The following is an 18,609-nucleotide window of genomic DNA, read 5'->3' as shown; positions in this document are numbered from 1 at the left end:
ACCCCAGCTCAAGAAGGTGCTTGAAGTACTGACACCTCAGACTGGGGGCTCTGGAGTGAGCCATGCAGCACCTCTGGCTGAGTGACGAGGGACAGCTGGTGCTTTGGTGTGAACTGAGAGCCAGACTTTTGGCTGAGGGAGTCGGGTGGTGGGAAGGATTAGGAGAGGCATGCGAGTGGGTGTGCCATGGGGGTGGGGCAGGTGAGGGAGTGGAGACAGGTCAGTCTCTGGGCTGCTGCACTACAGGCCGTGTAGATCTCAGCCACATCCCCATCCAAGGCCACCTCAGCATGCCAGCCACTATCACTTCTGCACCTCCGGTTGGCCCTTCCTGTCCCAGGCCCTCTTTGTCTTTCTGCTCTGCTGCTTTCCTTGCTCAGGATCCCATCTTTTGTTCCTCTTTTTCTCTCTAACCCTGTGTCCCTCCCTCTTCTCTCTTTTCTAGGTTGCTTTCCTGCCTTCTTGGCCACAGTCATCACCTTTTTTTGTCCCTTTTCTCTTTATTCATCTCTGTTTCTCACTTCTTTTACACTTTTCCCTTCTTCCCCACTCCACTTCACTGTCTTTTTTTAGGCTTCTTCTCTCTTCCTGCTGCTGACCCTGTGCTCACCTCCTCTCTTTCCAGGCCACCCCTCTCTCTTCCGCTTTGCACTCCTTTGTCCACATTCTCTGTCCCTTTCCATGACTTCCTCTCTTCTCCCCCGCTTCAGCCCTCTCCTCCTCTTTCCTCCCCCTTCTCCCTTCACGTCCTCTTCCCAGCCATGGGGGCCAGGACTGGGGAGCCTAATGTTTGCCTCATCGTTCTGCTATGGCTTCTGGATACAGCACATCTGGATTCCGGGGCCCAGATGTGTGGTTGCCACAGCGACCTTAGTCCCTCTGGTAAATACGGGCGCCCACCCGCCCCAGAACAGAGAACAAAACAATTGTGTGACTTTCTTTTGTCACGAGATAGAAATGTCCTCCCTCCTCCCTTCTCCCCACACCCATGTCTCCAGGCAAAGGAAGTTTGAAGGGTCCAAACCCTTCCTTCTGTGGCTCTCTTGCCCCCTTTTCAGCCCTAGCTTCTTAGTTCTCTCCCATCCTTCATCTCAGGCTCAGTCTTTTCTCTCCATGTTCTTCTTCCTCAACACCTCCCACCCCCAATTCTCAATAATGGAATGTTGACCCCCTGTCTTATACTTGGCAGTTTCTTCCAACTGAATCTACGTAATAACTGGATGCAGAAAGAAGTTTCAAAAATCCAGATCATCTACCTTTCCTTCTCAAACAAGTCCTTCCAGAAGCCCCTTCACTGGTTTCTGCCCTAAGTCTTCAATGTTTCCAGGGCTTTTCTTGGGGGAGGGGGAGAATACAGGCTTTGGAATGAGAAAACCTGGACTGAGGCCCACCTTCACCACCACTAGCAAAGTCCCTTGGACAAGTCACTTAACGTCTATGAGCCTCCGTTTCCTCAGCCACAAAGTGGGATTAATAAAATGCCTGCAGTGTAGGGAAGTGCTTTGTAAACGGAAGCCCAGTACAACTGTTTTCTATCTTCCCCTCTCTGGGACTGCCTCCTTGGACCGCAGCCCCTGGCCTCTCCTCGTTCCTTCTCTTTATCCTTCAGCTCCTTGCCCTTAATTGCCCTCACCCTTGTCTTCCTTCCTTCCCTTCTCTTTGTCTCTCCCTTTCCTTCCTTGCTATCTATATCTTTTATCCCTTATCCTGCCGAGGTCAGAACAGGAGGAGCTTGGAGGTTCATTCAAGGACAGAGGCCCAGAGCTGAAGACACCTGGACTGAGGATTCAGAGAACAGCCAGAGCATGTGGATAGTTCTCAACAACACCCTGACCTTTCTACTCATCACCCGGGACACCTTGGTGAAGGTGACCCTGGCTCTGACCATTCCCTGCCTTCATGCCTGGGGCTCCCTACCAGACACCCTTTCCCCATCCTTTCCCAGTCTTTTGACAATTCAGTATTGACAAGCATTTATTAGGCACCTGCTCTATGCAAGGCCTGGTGCTTTTCTGATGAGATGCAAACATAATAAGACATGAGTTCCAAGGGCCTAAAATACAGGGGGTGAATCAAATTTTAGACAATGATTATCTCAGAACCTAGAATTCTGTCTGTCAAGCTTCCAGTAGCTTCTTTAAATGCCTTGTAAGTGTGTAACTGTCTGGAATCCCACACTCTTCTCTGAGACTCCAGCATCCCATCTGTCTCCCAGCAGTGGACTTCCAAAAGACCCCAGGGCCATCCTGCCAGCTCTTGCTTCTCTCCAGGGTCTCCTGGCCACTGTGGGCCAAGTGTACTTATGATGCCCATACTTCCTTAAATAATAAAACCAAGATATAAGGCATAGGACCAAAAAAAATGGATTTGACCATGGGACAGAATTGCTGTAATCTGAGGGTATCAGAGAAAATCCATCTGCTGTGCAGTTTACTCTCCACGTGTAATGCTGTTTCAGACCCTCCTTCACTTTTTCGTCTACTTTCCCCCAACCCCCACCCAGAGACCTGGTGGAAGCTGTTACCTATTCCAGGCTCTGGGGGCTTCCAGCCAAGGCAGAGGAAGGAAGCTGAGCCCAGCTCCATCCAAGATGCTGACTTCATCCTCCCCATCAAAGCCAGGAAAAAAACAGCCACACACACACCCAGACGCACGGACACACACGGGGACACCCACGCGAGAGCCCATGGCAAGCCTTTGCCCTCAGCCACAGGGAAATAACTGGGCATCTGACATAGCCACATGCTGTGCCAGCCTGCCCTCACCCAGGAACACCTCACACCTGAGACCAAGGGGATCTGACCTGTGGTGCCGACAAATCTGTGCCCCAACCCAAATGGCAGACTCAGGCACATACATATCTGGCACATACGTGTCCTGCACATACCTGTCCAGGGCTCCTGCACATCCTTTTCACCCATCACCTGTGACTTGGACACGCTACTCCTCAGTGGTGAGGTTTGTAGCGGGGTAGCAAGAACTCTATCCTCAGTGTGAAACCTGGAGTGGAGTCTCCCTCAGCCTGGATACTTCACTGTGGCAAAAGTCTCCTTTTCAGCCCCTCATCAGGGTAGCAAGCACATGGGGAAATGAGGCCAGAGAAAGAGCCAGCAGCCTTACGTGGGTGTGTCTGCCACCCTGCCCTCTGGTGTCAGTCTCCCTATCTCTGCCCGAGATCAAAGTGCCCTTTTCCTCCAGCCTCCAACTCTCCCTTCTGCTCCTGCTCCCCTGCAGCACCTAGACATTAGCCTCCTTCCATTTTCCACAACTTCACCCCACCTTTCGTGTCCCCACCCCCATGTCTGCCTCATGCCTCTAGCTCTTTCTCCATCCCTAAAACCTCCCTCGTAACTTTCAGGCTTCCCTTCCTTGTCTCCCCTGAACCCCAACTTCCTTCCCAAGTCTTGTATGTCCTGTTATTCAGCGGAGCCCTTGCCCAGCCACTGCCCAAGCTTCATCTACCATTTCTCTAGGAATTTGCTGAGGTGGGAGAATGAAAAAGGGGCAGTGATCCTGAGCTGAGAGCAGGAGGTGGACTGAGCAGAATAGATTGGGAGAGGCAGTGCAGGGACAGGGCAAGCAGAGACAATAGGAGAGGAAGAGACAGGGTGCAGGTGGGAGCAGTGGGACCGCACAGGAGCAGGGGTGGGGACAAGGAGTCCCAGTGAAGGCCCCACGCTGGAGTGGGGTTTAGGTTTGAGAGGAAGGTTTCCTCCCGCCCCCCACCTCTGCTTCCTGCCCTGCACTGCCAGGAGAGAACTGGTGGGGGGAAGTAGTGGGTGCTGGGCAACGAATGGATGGGGCGAGATCCAAGCTGGAGCCTTGTGGCAGCTAGGAAGAGGTGGGAGGGGAGGTGCAGGGGAGGGAGGAGGGTCATGGGGCAGGGTGTTGGTAGAGAGGAGGAGCAACAGGTGGTAAAATGGTGGGGAAAGGAAGGCTGGCACGAGGGAGCGGGTGTCAAGTTGGGCAACTAGGGCAGAGAGGAAGAGTTAAGATGGGATGGGGAAGGACGCAGGAGGTAGGACCAGGGCTGTAGCGGCGGGATGAGGGCATTGTGGGAATCCCAGACAGGGAGGGGGTTGGGGTGACAGCGGGGAGGAGGGGAGGGGTGGCAGTGATGAAGTTGGAGGGCCTGGCAGGGGCGGGAGGGGTGGGAGGACCTGCCCTATCTCCGCTCCCCTCCCTGACCTCACACTGGTCCTCCCCCTTCTCCTCCCCCTGCTCACTGCAGCCTCCCTCCTTCTCACTGTCGCTGCTGAGATCGACGGTCGGTCGGGTCGTGGCTCAGTGAGCCCCTGCTGCAGGGAACAAGCAGGGGGACATCCAGGGAGCCCAGGGCTGCTACGGGGAGCCCACCCTGCCCTGCCCTGAGAACCTCCCCTCCCAAAGTCGGGGACAGAGCAGGTGCAGAGGCACTGAAGCCGCTTCTTCCCCAGGTAAGGAACAGAGCTCTTGGGAGACAGAAGGAAGAGCCAGGAGAAGTTGGGGCTTCTATCCTATCCCTACACCCCAGGCACAAGTTGGCAGGAGACCTTTCAGGAGAGCCTTCTGGAGAAGGGACCCTCTGTTGGGGCAGAGGAAATAGGACCGTGCGCTGGGGACCAGACCCTCTGTGGAGGGTGTGACTGGGAGGACAGGTCAGTGCGTTTGTAGGGGGTGGATGCCGGAGTTTGGACAGGATTGGGTGGCGGCATCAGGGTGGAGGTGGTTATCAGTGTGGCGCTGGGGGAAACCAGGGGCTAGGCTGAGCTAGTGTCCAGCTCAACCTTGGGAGGAAAGTGCCAGTGGAACCCCAAGTGCTCTGGCTAGAGCAGCTGAGCCAGAGCTCTAGGAAGGTGCCAGTGGGAGCTCCTTTGGGCATCCAGATGGGGACTCCCCAGGTGACAGCACGTGGGTTGCAGGGTCTGGGAAGGAGGTCTGGGTGGTATTGAGCCTTTAGGAAATGCTGAAATGGAGCGGAGTCAGGACTCCCAGGTCTGGGAAGGGCACAGAGCCTACAGAGAGGATCCTAAAACTTGTTCTTGGCGGAGAGCTCTGCACCCATGACTCACGGTTCAGCGGGCCGGGATGACTGAGAGATGCCTCCAGGGGACAGGGGCTCCGTCTTCGCTCCATCCCCCTTCCAGGCTCCCCCTGCTTCTGTCCGTCTGAACCTCCCCCCTCTACACGTGACCTGCCCCGGGTGGGGCAGGCGGGCCCCTTATCTGGCCTGGAAAGAATTTAATAGCTTGGAAACAACTGGAAATGGAACTGAGAGGAACTAGTGGGAAGCAATTAGGAAACACCGCAGCTGCCGGTTGTCCGCTTCCAGTCCCTACCCGCTTCCCAATCCTCAGCCCCCTTCCCTCTCTCGCTGGCCCTGCCTCCAAATCCTGGGGAACCCAGCACCTCAATTCCTCAAACTTCCTTTCCCTTGAGTCCTGGTCACTCGATGCAGAACCAGAACCTGCTTGCCTGTCTCTCTCTGCCCGCCTCCCCCAACTCTTTCCCACTAGGGGTCGGGAAATCCTTTCTCATATTTTTTGCATTCCTCTGGCCCATTAGCTCTTCAGAATAAGGAGCATCTGGATTCCCCAACTCCTCCCTCACTGGCACCTGCTTGCCACCTGGTTCCAACCCAATATCTGGAACTCTCCTCCATCTCCCTCCTTCCTTTCACACTCCTGGAATCCTTCTACCTTCACCCCTCATGTGGCCTGAGGGGCAGAGGGAAGCATGAGGGTGGGGCCAAAATCCCGAATCTCTGGAAGATCCTTTGTGGAAGCCAGCCCCTCTCCCCACCTCTTGGGATCTACAGTCCCTGATGAGCAAAGTGTCAAAGTTGGCCACAACATAAATACCCAACAAGCTAAGTCACAGCTTGGGAAGATGCCCCCCACCCTTGCCAGCCCTCCAGCTGTGGGAAGGATGCCAAGAGGATGTGGGTCCCATCCCCCTCTTCCCCCTGCAGAAAGGCGCCCCAGACACAGTAGTCTGAGGAGAGGGAGGAGGAGGAAACACAGAGACACTCAAGTTCTTTGCTTTCCGAGTGCTGAGAGGAACTCTTCCAAGGGTTAGAGGTGGAGAGCTGGGGGGTGGTAACAGGGCAGGAGAGGGGAATTGGGAAGGAGACTTCGGGGATATGGCCTGTGTGGGTGAGCCAGGAGAGGGGTGCACAAAGGAGTGTGGAAGGGCTGGCCAGGTTCAGTTCAGGCCCAGGTTTAAGGAGAGGGTACCACAGGTACCCAGCTCTCCAGACCAGAGAGGCAGGAGAGTGCCCCCCTGCCTTTCCTCTCTAACCCTGTGTCTCCGTGCTCCCCAGTCCTTTCCTCAATGGATTTCACAAACCAACACAGCTGGGTAACCAGCACCTCCATCAAGAAACGGGATATTCTTAGCAACCCAGAATTCCCCCACCATGCCCCTCCTGGTCACTGCTCCCCGAAGAGTACCACACTTCTGACTTGTAACACTACAGATTAACATTTTCTCTCCTCCAACTTTGTATGAATAGACTTTTACAGCATGTTCTCTTGTGTCTGTCTTCTTTTGCTCAACCCCACATTAGTGAACTCCATCCATGTTATTGCATATAGTTGTAGTTTGTTCTCATTGCTTTATTTTATTCCACTGTGGGATAAACCACACTTTAATCCATTCCACTGAGGTGAGATAGCTGGGTAGTTCCCAGTGAGGGGCTACTGTAAGCAGTCCTGCTGTGGTGGGCATATTCCTAGGAGATGACCTATTGGGTCAGAGGGTTTGCATATAGCTCTAGTAGATTTAGTTAATTCTGCCAAATAGCTTTCCAAAGTGCTTGTACTGTCTGGGCCTGCCAGGATCCACACCTGGCCTGCTCTCTGGCTCTGCTTCTGCCCAGCTGCTACTTCTAACCAACTTCCAGTCCCAGACACTGTCCGTGGTCCTAGCCCTGACCTTGGTCCTGTCCTTGGTTCCAGCCCTGATGTTAGTCCTGGTCTTAAATTGAACTTTTCATTCACTCATATAGTCAATAAATATTTATCAAGCACCTATTATGTGCCAGATGCAAGGAGACAGCAGCCAAGAAAAAAACAGGTGCCATGCCCGCCGCCATGGACCTTACAGTCTAGCAGGCAAGATGGAGTGTGGGCAAGAAAGTAACAAAGTAATCCCACAAATAAACATTGATTATAAGTTGTTATAAATGCTACAAATGAGAACTACATGGTGTGTGATATCACATGATAGGGGGAACCTGACCTGGCCAGGAAAGGTTTCCTGAGGAAGTAATGTGGGGCTGAGACCCGAAGAATAAGGAGACCAAGAGAAAAAGGAAGAGCATTACACATAGAGGGAACTGCATATACAAAAGGTCTGGGGTTGGGAAGAGTGCGAGGGACTTAAGGCCAGTGGGCTGGAGTGGAGTGAGAGAGGGAAGTGTTATGGAAGATGAGGAGGGAGAAGTCAGCAGGGGCCAGATAATGCAGAGCTATTTGTCAGTGTTTGAAGAGAATTTGGAAGGGAGACACTGAAGAGTTTTTAGGGAGAGAGGGACATCCTAGTTGCCTTTGTGAGATTATAAGGAGCAAGAGGGACCAGTGAGGAGGCAATTGCAGTTGTCGAGCAAAAGGTGGTTGGTAGCTTGGACTATAATGATGGTAAGAGGGAGAGAAGCAAGCAAATTAAAGAGATGGTTATGAGAAAATATGGTAGTGTTGAGTGGGGTGTTAGGTTTCTGGCTTGTGAAGCCAGATGAATGGTGGGGGCGTGAGCTGCAGTGGAGAACACTGAGGGGGATGGAGTACAGGAGAAATGATCATGAGTTCAATTTCAGACATGTTGAATTTAGGGTGCCCAAGAGGAGATGCCAAGTAAGCAAGTGGATATACTGTTTGCAGTTAAGAGATGACCAGGCTGGTTTTATAAAGTGGGGTATAGTTTGGAAATTAAAGTCAGGTCTGGATGAAGGTACCTAATGACTAGAGCCATAGGTCTCAACTCTGGCTGCACATTACGATCATCTGGGGAGCCTTTAAAGAATACTGAATACAATTCAGTGCCTCAATCATTCTAGCCACATTTCAAGTGTTCAAGAGCCACATGTCTCTCTTGGCTACCATGTCGACAGCACAGATATAGAATGCTTTAAGATGGAAGATGTGGTCAGCAGTATCCAGTGATTTTGAGAGAGGTCAAGTGAGATGAAGACAAACGTCTTTTAGATTTCGTGATGCTGAGATCATTGGGAGACCTTAGGGAGAGCTGTTTGGTGGGTTGAAAGGAGGTGGGGACGCCAGATGGGAGTGAATTGAGGCGTGCATGGGATGTGGGGAAATGGAAACAGCAAGTACAGATAAATATTTTGACAACTGTGGCCGTGAGGTAGAGAAGAGAAATATGTGGTAGCTGGAGGGAAAGTGAGATTGGGGAGGTTTGGGGTTTTTTTAAGGTATAACTTTCATATAGTGAAATGCACAAATATTAAGTGTATAGCTCAATTAAATTTAGAATATGTGTACATCTGTTTAACCACCACCAAGATAAAGGTACAAAATATTCTCAGCAATTGAATCCTATTTGCTAATAGAAAAGATTAGCTCTGCCTGTTTTTGAACCTCACATTAATAACATCATTCACAATGTTCTCTTTTTTTTTTTTTTTAAGATTTTATTTTTTCCTTTTTCTCCCCAAAGCCCTGCGGTACATAGTTGTTTATTTTTAGTGGTGGGTCCTTCTAGTTGTGGCATGTGGGATGCCACCTCAGCATGGCCTGATGAGTGGTGCCATGTCCCTGGCCAGGATCCCAACTAGTGAAACCCTGGGCCGCCAAAGCAGAGCACACGAACTTAACCACTCAGCCACAGGGCTGGCCCCACAATGTTCTCTTTTTGTGTCTGATTTCTTTTGCTTAGCATTATGTGTGTGCAACTTGTCCATGTTGTTGCAAGTAGCAAGAGGGTGTTTTTTCATTGCTGTATATTCCATTGTATGACTTGTCACAATTTATTTATACATTCTACTATTAATGCATACTTGAATTATTTCCAGTTTGGGCTAATATGAAAAAAATCTCTTGAACATTCTCGTACATGTTCTTTGGAGATATATGCAGTCATTTCTGTTGCATATTTACCAAAAAGTGGGAAGTGCCAGAATATAGGCTATATGCCTTAGTAGATACTGCCTAACAGTTTCCCAAAGTGTTTGCACTAATTTATCCTCCTGCTTACAGTAAGTGAGAATTCCACTTGCTTCGTATTCTTGCCAAATGTTGAGCAATGACAGTTCCTTTAATTTTAGCCATTCTGGTGGATATTTGATGGCATCTCATTGTGGCTTTAATTCGCATTTCCCTGACTACTGAAACATACTAAAATATGTTTTACACATATTTATGTTTATTTTTCGTATGTTTATTGGCCCTTGGGATATATCCTTCTCTGGAGTACCTGTTCACGTCTTTTGCCAATTTAAAAAACTGGATGGCCTGCCTTTTGTTTCTTGTTTTTTGTTTTGAAGGAGTTTTTTATTTTGGATTTTAATCCTCTCTCCCACTCTCAATCAATATCTCTCTCTCTGCCCCGTCCTTCTTTCTCCCCATATATATATGGAGATATATTTCCTCCTAGTCTCTGGCTTGCCCTCTTATTCTCTTCATGGTGTCTTTTGATGACCAGAAGTTGTCAATTTAATGAGGTCCAATGTATCAATCTTTTCTTTAGGGTTAAGTTTTGTGTGAAATTTATGGTTAAATTTTGCGTGGTTAGGTATTAAGAGTCTTTGCTTGCTCCAAGGTCATAAAAATTTTCTTCCATATTTTTTTCTGTAAGATATGTTCTGAAAGGTATTGCTTTACCTTTCACAATTAGGTTCACTAGATTCATTTCAAATTAATTTCTGTATGTGGATATAAGATAGAGATAGATTTTCTCCATATAGATCTTCAATTGACCCAGCACCATTTATCAAAAAGACCATTTATTCTCCTCTGAGTTGCAGTGGCACCTTTGTCATTAATCAGGTGGCCACATAGGTGTGGGTCTATTTTTGCACCCTCTTCTGTTCTGTCTATCCTTGCACCTTTATATATATATATAGTTTTTTCTTCAGGAAGATTAGCCCTGAGCTAATATTTGCTGCCAATCCTCCTCTCTTTTGCTGAGGAAGACTGGCTCTGAGCTAACAACTGTGCCCATCTTCCTCTGTTTTATATGTGGGATGCCTGCCACAGCATGGCTTGACAAGCAGTGCATAGGTCCGCACCCAGTATCCGAACCGGTGAACCCTGGACCTCCGAAGCAGAACGTGCAAACTTAACTGCTGCACCACCGGGCTTGCCCCATATAATAAGTTTTGATATTTGGTAGTGTAAGTCCTGAGGAAGAGAGTTTTTTTAAAAAAACAAAAACAAAAAAAAGAGGAGGTATCTGAGCTCATATAAAAGCTGATGGGAGCCACAACTAGAAGGACCTGCAACTAAGATATACAGCTATGTACCGGGGGGATTTGGGGAGATAAAGCAGAAAAAAAATATATTGGCAACAGTTGTTAGCTCAGGTGCCAATCTTAGAAAAAAAAGCTGATGGGAAAGATCTAATTGAGAGTGAGAGGTTGAATAAAAGAGAGAGAGAGGATAATCTATACTGTAAGGTTTCTGAGAAGACATCCAGGTGCTTGTGGAAGGATTGGCCTTACATACTCATCCTGTAATCCATTCACCATAAATGTACTGGGTAGCCCCTGTGCACCAGGCACAGGCATCCAGCAGTGCCAGGACATGAGGTCCCTGTTCTCATGGAGTTCCCATTCTAGTGATGGGAGAAAGATAAACAAGTACCCACACAAACAGATGATCGATCAGGCAGCAGTAAATGCCATGAAAAGCAGAAGCAGGATAGAGAGTAATGGAAGACTGCTCTGACTGAGCATCAAGGAAATCCTCTGGGAGTTGATGACGTGTGAGTTAAGATTTGAACAAGAAAGCCAGCCTTTAAGAGCTGAGTGAAGAGCATCCCAGATAGAGGGAACATACAGTGCAAAAGCCCTTAGGCTGTGTAAGCTTGTAGTGTCTATGGAACAAAAGACCTGTGTGAGTGGAGCAGTAAAAAAGAAAAGGGGGGGGGGGCAACCAGATTAACCAAATGACAGCAGAAAGTGAAGTAGAGACCAAATCTGCCTAAGGAGGTATCACTTAGAGTTGGACTGAAGTGGATTTTTACATACACGTGAGCTGTAGATTAGTTGTGAGTGGTGGGACTGTGGGTGTGTGTACTGGGGAAGAGGAGGCGATCCATCTTGTCTCCTTCTCTGTGAAGCTGCTCTCACACGTGCCCTCTCTCCCTACAGCCTCCTGAATGATGGCAGCCCAATGTTCCCTAACCTCCAACCTGGCCCTCCTGGTGCTGCTGGGCACAGTGCAAGCAGGCCCTTTCTCTCCACGGTCCAATGTGACACTCCCAGCCCCACGGCCCCCTCCCCAGCCTGGGGGCCGCACCGAGGAGCCAAGAAGGGGAAGCCCCTCTTCTCAGCTTTATGAGCACACTGTCCAAGGAGGAGAGAAGCAGGTGGTGTTCACCCACCGTATTAACCTGCCCCCTTCATCTGGCTGTGGCTGTCCCCCGGGCACTGAGCCCCCGGTGCCTGCTTCAGAGGTGCAGGCCCTGAGGATCCGGCTAGAGATCCTGGAGGAGCTGGTGAAAGGGCTCAAGGAACAGTGCACTGGCGGATGTTGTCCTGCTGCTGCCCAGGCTGGCACAGGTGAGCAGATGATCACAAGAGAGGCACAGACAAAGAGGAAGGCGGAGAAGTGGGTTAGGGTTGGGTGGGCATTGCTTGTCCATAAAGGACCTTGGTATGAGTGAGAAAAAGGCACCCCTTCTTTGACCTTGGGGGTGGTGAGTGCAGCCCAGGGTGCAACTTTGAGAGGAGCCACCTGGCTAGACGTCAGCCCTTCCCTCCCCCTAAGCTTATGCTAGGGCCCTGGCAGGTCACATATATTGACAAGGAACAGCTGGAAACGAAGATGGCCTTATGAAATGAGGCTGGCCTGTTGGAGGGGCCGACTCAGAGGAGCACTACAGGGGCTCAGCTTCGCCCCCAGAAAAACTAACGCCCTCCTCTCGCTCTTACTCCAGGCCAGACAGACGTTCGTAGCCTCTGCAGTCTCCATGGCGTGTTTGACCTGAGCCGCTGCTCCTGCTCCTGTGAGCCGGGCTGGGGTGGGCCCACCTGCTCGGATCCCACAGACAACGAGATGCCCTCCTCCTCCCCACCCTCAGCGACCGGGTCCTGCCCAGATGACTGCAACGATCAGGGTCGCTGTGTCCGCGGTCGCTGCGTGTGCTTCCCTGGCTACACTGGCCCCAGCTGTGGCTGGCCCTCCTGCCCCGAGGACTGCCACGGCCGCGGGCGCTGCGTGCAGGGCGTGTGCGTGTGCCGGTCGGGCTTCTCAGGCAGCGACTGCAGCCTGCGCTCCTGCCCTCGGGGCTGCAGCCAGAGGGGGCGCTGCGAGGACGGGCGCTGCGTGTGCGACCCCGGCTACACTGGCGAGGACTGTGGGATGAAAAGCTGCCCTCGAGGTTGCAGCCAGAGGGGGCGCTGCGAGAATGGGCGCTGCGTGTGCAACCCCGGTTACACCGGCGAGGACTGTGGGGTGAGGAGCTGCCCCCGGGGCTGCAGCCAGAAGGGGCGCTGTGAGGACGGGCGCTGCGTCTGTGACCCCGGCTACGCTGGCGAAGACTGTGGCTCGCGGAGCTGCCCGTGGGACTGCGGCGAGGGCGGACGCTGCGTGGACGGCCGCTGCGTGTGCTGGCCGGGGTACGCGGGCGAGGACTGCGGCACGCGGACGTGCCCGCGCGACTGCCGAGGCCGTGGGCGCTGCGAGGATGGCGAATGCATTTGCGACGCAGGCTACAGCGGGGACGATTGCGGCGTACGTAGCTGCCCTGGCGACTGCCACCAAAGGGGCCGCTGCGAGGACGGCCGCTGTGTGTGCTGGCCAGGGTACACAGGGCTTGACTGCGGCGCACGCGCCTGCCCGCGAGACTGTCGGGGCCGCGGGCGCTGCGAGAACGGCGTGTGCGTGTGCAATGCGGGCTACAGCGGCGAGGACTGCGGCGTGCGCAGCTGTCCCGGGGACTGTCGCGGCCGGGGCCGTTGCGAGAGTGGCCGCTGCGTGTGTTGGCCCGGGTATACAGGACGGGACTGCGGCACGCGCGCCTGCCCTGGCGACTGTCGCGGGCGCGGGCGGTGCGTGGACGGCCGCTGCGTATGCAATCCGGGCTTCACAGGTGAGGATTGCGGGAGTCGTCGGTGCCCTGGGGACTGTCGCAGTCGCGGCCGCTGCGAGGATGGCGTGTGCGTGTGCGACGCAGGCTACGAGGGCGAGGACTGCGGCGCGCGCAGCTGCCCCGGAGGTTGCCGAGGTCGCGGCCAGTGCCTGGACGGGCGCTGCGTGTGCGACGACGGCTACTCGGGCGAGGACTGCAGCGAGAGGCGGTGCCCGCGCGACTGCAGCCAGCACGGCGTGTGCCAGGACGGTGTGTGTACCTGTTGGGAGGGCTACGCGGGCGAGGACTGCGGCCTCCGTACTTGTCCCTCCAACTGCCACCGACGTGGCCGCTGTGAGGACGGCCGATGCGTGTGCGACTCAGGCTATACTGGCCCCTCCTGCTCAACCCGCACCTGCCCGGCCGACTGCCGGGGCCGTGGGCGCTGTGTGCAGGGAGTGTGCGTGTGCCACGCGGGCTACAGCGGCGAGGACTGTGGGCAAGAAGAACCTCCCGCCAGCGCCTGCCCTGGGGGCTGCGGGCCCAGGGAATTGTGCCGAGCAGGCCAGTGTGTATGTGTCGAGGGCTTCCGAGGCCCCGACTGCGCCATCCAGACGTGCCCCGAGGACTGCCGCGGCCGGGGAGAGTGTCGTGAGGGCAGCTGCATCTGCCAAGATGGCTATGCAGGGGAGGATTGCGGGGAAGGTGAGCGGGCATCTTTTCCCTATATGCTCGGTCAGGAACTGGGAACTGGAGCCGGTGGGAAGGCCTGAGCCTGAGGCCTAGGAGCCCAAGGACCTGGAGAAGAGTGAAGAAAGGTCATATATTGGGGCCAGGCCGCAGTCAGAGGAGACAGGGAGCCAGTGTCTACCAGGGGCAGCAGAACCGTGGGGGCATGCCTGCAGGCAGGACCTGCTTTCAGATCTCTGATGAGCAGGTTAGGGGCCCCTTTCGTTGCTTTTAGAGAGACACTGTGTTCCTGGAGATGGGGGGAAGGTGAAGGAGAACCAGGGCTTGTTCAGGCCTCTATCAGCTTTGCCCCACCCCCAGAGAGGAATGGGAACTGGAATGGATCTCTCAGTATGGCACTGAGTATGGGGGTCTGTGATGGTGGGAGTAGGGGTTGGGGGGCTGCCTTGGACTAACCAGCTTCCCATATCCCACTCTCCTGGGCAGAGGTGCCCGGCATTGAGAGCATGAGGATGCACCTCCTGGAGGAGACGACAGTTCGAACAGAGTGGACCCGGGCTCCTGGCCCTGTGGATGCCTATGAAATTCAGTTCATCCCCACGGTGAGAGCCAAGCTCCAAGAGGGGGCAGAGGGGCTGGACTCGGGGGGTAGATGCTTACCTCAAGCAGGAAGTTCCAGGTAATCAGTGGTTGAGTCCAGGTCGCTGGGTTCCTGAAGCTGCTGTAAAGGCCTTCTCATCCTGCCCTCCACTGGGTGCAGAAGGCTTTTGCAGTATTGGTCCACTGCTGCTGGAACACCTCTGGTGACGGTGAGCTCAGTACTTCCTAAGGCTGTCCAATGTGTTGTTGGTTATCACTCTGAGTCAGTTCTTTTTGTTGCTGAATCCAAGTTTTCCCCATTCTAATGTCCATCCATTGGCCCTGGCTGGGTGTTCACAGCAGTGGGAATGTTTTTTGCTGTCCCTGCATCCTTCACCACAGGATTCAGGTATTTGGAGACATCAGCCATCACATCACCCTTCATTCTCTCCAGGCTGAACCCACTGGTCTCTTCACCCCTTTTCCCTAAGGCTTTGTTCTCTGAATCCTTCACTTCCTGATTTCCCTCCTCTAGTGCCTCCTGCTTTTCATGTGTCCTCCAAAATGTGAGGGCAGCAAGGAGCCCAGTCGTTCACCTGACTAAAACTCTGGACACATTGGCATTTTTCTCAGAGTTAACGTATATTAACTTGTGTCACACAAACTGTCAGCTGTTTTGATCATATTTTTTTAAGTAACTTTTTACTAGAAAAGTCATATAAGCTTAGTGTAGAAACTTTAGAAAATAGATAAGGAAAGAAGAAACAAGAAAGGAAGGAAGAAAAGAAAGAAGGAAAAAAGATGACATTCAACTATATATACTCTTTTAGCCTAAATATAGGCCTTTACATTTGGCTTGGTTCATTGTTATCTTTTTTGATTTGGGCCAAGCTGTCTAGGCTGTTGCAATGATTTGAGTCTGTGAACTGGCTCTCCCGCCTCCATGTCGTCAGTGCATTGCAAAGCATCATTTCTCTGTCTCCTTCCAACTCACTGTTAAAGTATTTGGGGGGCATCCTAAGGACAAAGCCTTGTGGCCTCTCATTAGAGACCTCCCTTTTGCAGACGGGGCTTTTATGATGTGTTTGGTCTCCCAGCTCCCAATCATCTGACATTTCTACCGTCCAGCTCATGTTTTCCTGCATCATCCCACAAATGACTTGGGAGGGTAGGCCATGTCACCCTCATCTCTGCCCAGCTAGGACTCTGGAAGAAAAATAAACTCCCAGGACCTGAACCCTAGGAAGGCTCTAGGACAGCAGGAACAGCTCAGAGGTGCTGGCTGTCATCCCCACCCCAACTGGCCTGGTCATTCTAAGTCTCCTTATTATACCCCCAGGGCCAGACCTCAACCATGTGCTGTCTTTCCTCACTCCCTGGTAGAAGCAGAGGCAGAAATCCCTATTTTGCTGCTCAACCAAGATTGTCTCTTCTGTTTAAAAAACATTTCTTTTTTTGTGTTAAAAATAATTTAATCACAAGACAAGCATTTGGCAACTAGAGAAAAAAACAAATAATTCTTGGCTGCTTCACACTCAAACAAGCACTCTTAACATTTTTAAGTGTTTCTCCCACTCTCTTCTTCTGTGTGTATATTGTTTACATAGTTCTAATCTTGAGAGGGTGGGACTTTGAGACGGAACTTTCTGAAAAAACTTCAGGGAAAGAAGAATTAAAATAAACACTTGAGATGGATGGAGCTTGCAGGGCAGCACTGTCTCCTGCTCTCCGTAAATATGAACCCATCCTTGGATGTTCTCAAGAGGTGCAGCTTCGCAGCTGTAGCCTTAGCCTTTCTCCCTCACTGTGTGGCCAGGGTGGTATTGAGATGGCCTGTGCCCAGCTTGGCCATGCTCTCAGCTCATCAGCTCTGCTCTGGGTATGGGCCTCTGTCACATTCTGGGTTCTCTCTGAGCCTGGGTGTGGAAAATGCTCTTGTAAAATTGGTCCCCAGACACCTCTCTTGGACTCCACATCAGCGTGTGCTACTGGCCCTCAGACTGTACTTTCTACGTTCTCTGTGGCTGGCCCCTGGAATTGTGCCTCTTGCCTTGGCCAGCGCTCTCTGTCCATTTTTGTTGGCACAGAGTATATTCAGTAGCTAGCTGTCTTCTGGCCACTGCCATCTTCCTAGAAGCCTGTCTCTACCTTATCTCCTCCCCTTTTCCAGGAGCTCTTCTCTCTCAAAGCCCAAACTCTGCCATTCCTGGCCAAGGGACACACCTAGTTATTGGAATGATTTTCAGAATGCATAAGAGGAACCTTCTTCCTTTCCCTGCACACGTGGCTGTGTTACTCTGACTCAGTGGTTCTCAAACTGGACCTGGAGCATTGGCATCACCTGAGAGCTTGTTAGACATAAAAATTGATGAACTCTCCCCCTAGATCTACTGAATCAGAAGCTCTGGGCGTGGAGCCCAGTGACCTGTGTTGTAACAAGCCCTCCAGGTGATTCTGATGCACTCCAAGCCTGAGGGCCACTTACTTAAGGAATGTTGCTCTTGTGCAAAATACTGGCTTCTCTATGAATGTAAGAGAAAGCAAGAGGAAACTGAGGGAGATGAGCCTCTGAACAGAAAGAGGTTCAGGTATTCCTTGTCTGGGTGTACTCTGCAGTCTGGAAACTGGGGTTATGCCACATTTTCACTGGGACACAAGACCTCACAGCCTCAGAAAAGTTTGTGTTTGGGTTGAGTCTGAAAAGGGGGATGAGGGTGAGGTAAGCTTTAGAGACCAGCCAAGGTGGAGTTCCCCCCCACCCCGGGGCCACAAGGTTGATCTCAAGAATAGGGTTAGAAACTGACCAAGGACAATCTGTGAAGCGGCCAAGCTTTCACCAAGGGGCAGAGCCAGGGGCCAGCATCTGGCTAGAGAGCCTGCCTCAGACCAGAGAGAGAGAAATGGGTTAGACTGACAGTGGGCCTTTCTGGGGGCTATTCCCAAATGGACTTCAGGAGGGACAAAGAAGTGTCTAAAAGCTTCATGTAGGTGATCTAAAGGGAGAAGGAGAGCTTTTGGGGTTGGCCTTGTCTTGCTGAAAGGACCAGACATCATCAGGGAGTACCCAAGGGTGTGTGTGTGTGTGTGGTGGGTTGGGGGAATAAGGGGAGAGGGAGAGCATAAGTTCTGGGAAGGATGAAGACTTCACAGGTCTTGAGTTGAAGCTAACCCAAGGCCTCCTAGGCTAAGGTATCCTAGGGCAGGGTAAGTAGGAGAGGGATGGGGGTCCTGTGTGACCAGGAAACCATTTCAGCCAAGAAAACTCTGACATAGCTTTATTTCCTCCTCAACCCAGAAATCTCTACGTGGCCTCTCATCTGGTTTTATACTTCGGTATTTACTATGTTGATTTCCCCACAATTCTCTTGGTTTAGGAGAGTACCTTTTGAAATTTCCAATCCTACTTGGCTGAATGGAGGTGTCCCCATCACGGCCAACATAGCTAAGCAGAACAGAGCGTCCTTATTAGCCATCCTAGCTGGACAGCCCAGTGAAATTCAGGGCTGTTAGCCTGCTCCCAGATGTCCAGTTCCTCCCGTTTCCTCCCCAGCAACTGGCTCTCCAGGAGACCCCACCTGGAGCAGGCGCTGGCCGATTTCCTATAGGGTCACCACAAATAATCATAATACCTTAAATGTACACTTGGAGGAGGAGTGTTTGCTCACAGGCATGTACTTCACATAGAGATTTGGGTAGGGATATAATAAAACTTAAGATGTGGCCACACATTTAGCTACTGGGGCATGAGCTATCTGAGGACAGGGACCATATCTCTTATTTTGTGTCTCCAGCACCCAGCATGATGCCAGATACAAAATCAGGGAAACATATTTGTGGAACTTTGAACAGGTGGGCCTTTTTTTGAGGGGCCTGTAACTCTGCTGAAAAGACAGGAAATGTGCCTAAAGGACAATGTTGTGACATGGGTCACACTCAAATTACACAGCGGGGGCCGGTGTCTGTGGGGAGGCTGGGCCGGGACAGATGCTTTGAGGAGGAAGTGAGACTTGAAGGGGCACCCTCATCCACTTCATCTGTTATGACAGGAATGAGCCTGGAGAAGCCTCCTTGTGCCAAGGTAATCAGGATTGCCAGGGGAAATCCAAAGCA

At 52.0% G+C, this 18,609-nt stretch overlaps 1 protein-coding gene across 5 annotated transcripts in view; it reads left to right on the top strand.

The window, feature by feature from the left end:
• The first annotated feature begins 4,231 nt into the window (after positions 1-4,231).
• Positions 4,232-18,609, top strand: part of TNXB (tenascin XB) — a 55,470-nt gene continuing 41,092 nt past the window's right edge. For all 5 annotated transcript variants that reach the window (XM_023624640.2, XM_070245338.1, XM_023624641.2 and 2 more), the window contains exons 1-4: positions 4,232-4,436; positions 11,309-11,719; positions 12,097-13,935; positions 14,407-14,522. In XM_023624640.2, coding sequence (XP_023480408.2) covers positions 11,317-11,719; positions 12,097-13,935; positions 14,407-14,522 — 2,358 coding nt within the window. In that variant the 5' untranslated portion in view covers positions 4,232-4,436; positions 11,309-11,316. The remainder of the gene's footprint in view (positions 4,437-11,308; positions 11,720-12,096; positions 13,936-14,406; positions 14,523-18,609) is intronic.

The sequence above is a fragment of the Equus caballus genome, chromosome 20 (genome assembly GCF_041296265.1).
Source record: "Equus caballus isolate H_3958 breed thoroughbred chromosome 20, TB-T2T, whole genome shotgun sequence".
NCBI lineage: Eukaryota > Metazoa > Chordata > Mammalia > Perissodactyla > Equidae > Equus > Equus caballus.
Note: the sequence above shows the minus strand (reverse complement) of the source record. Positions and strands in the feature narration are given on the sequence as shown.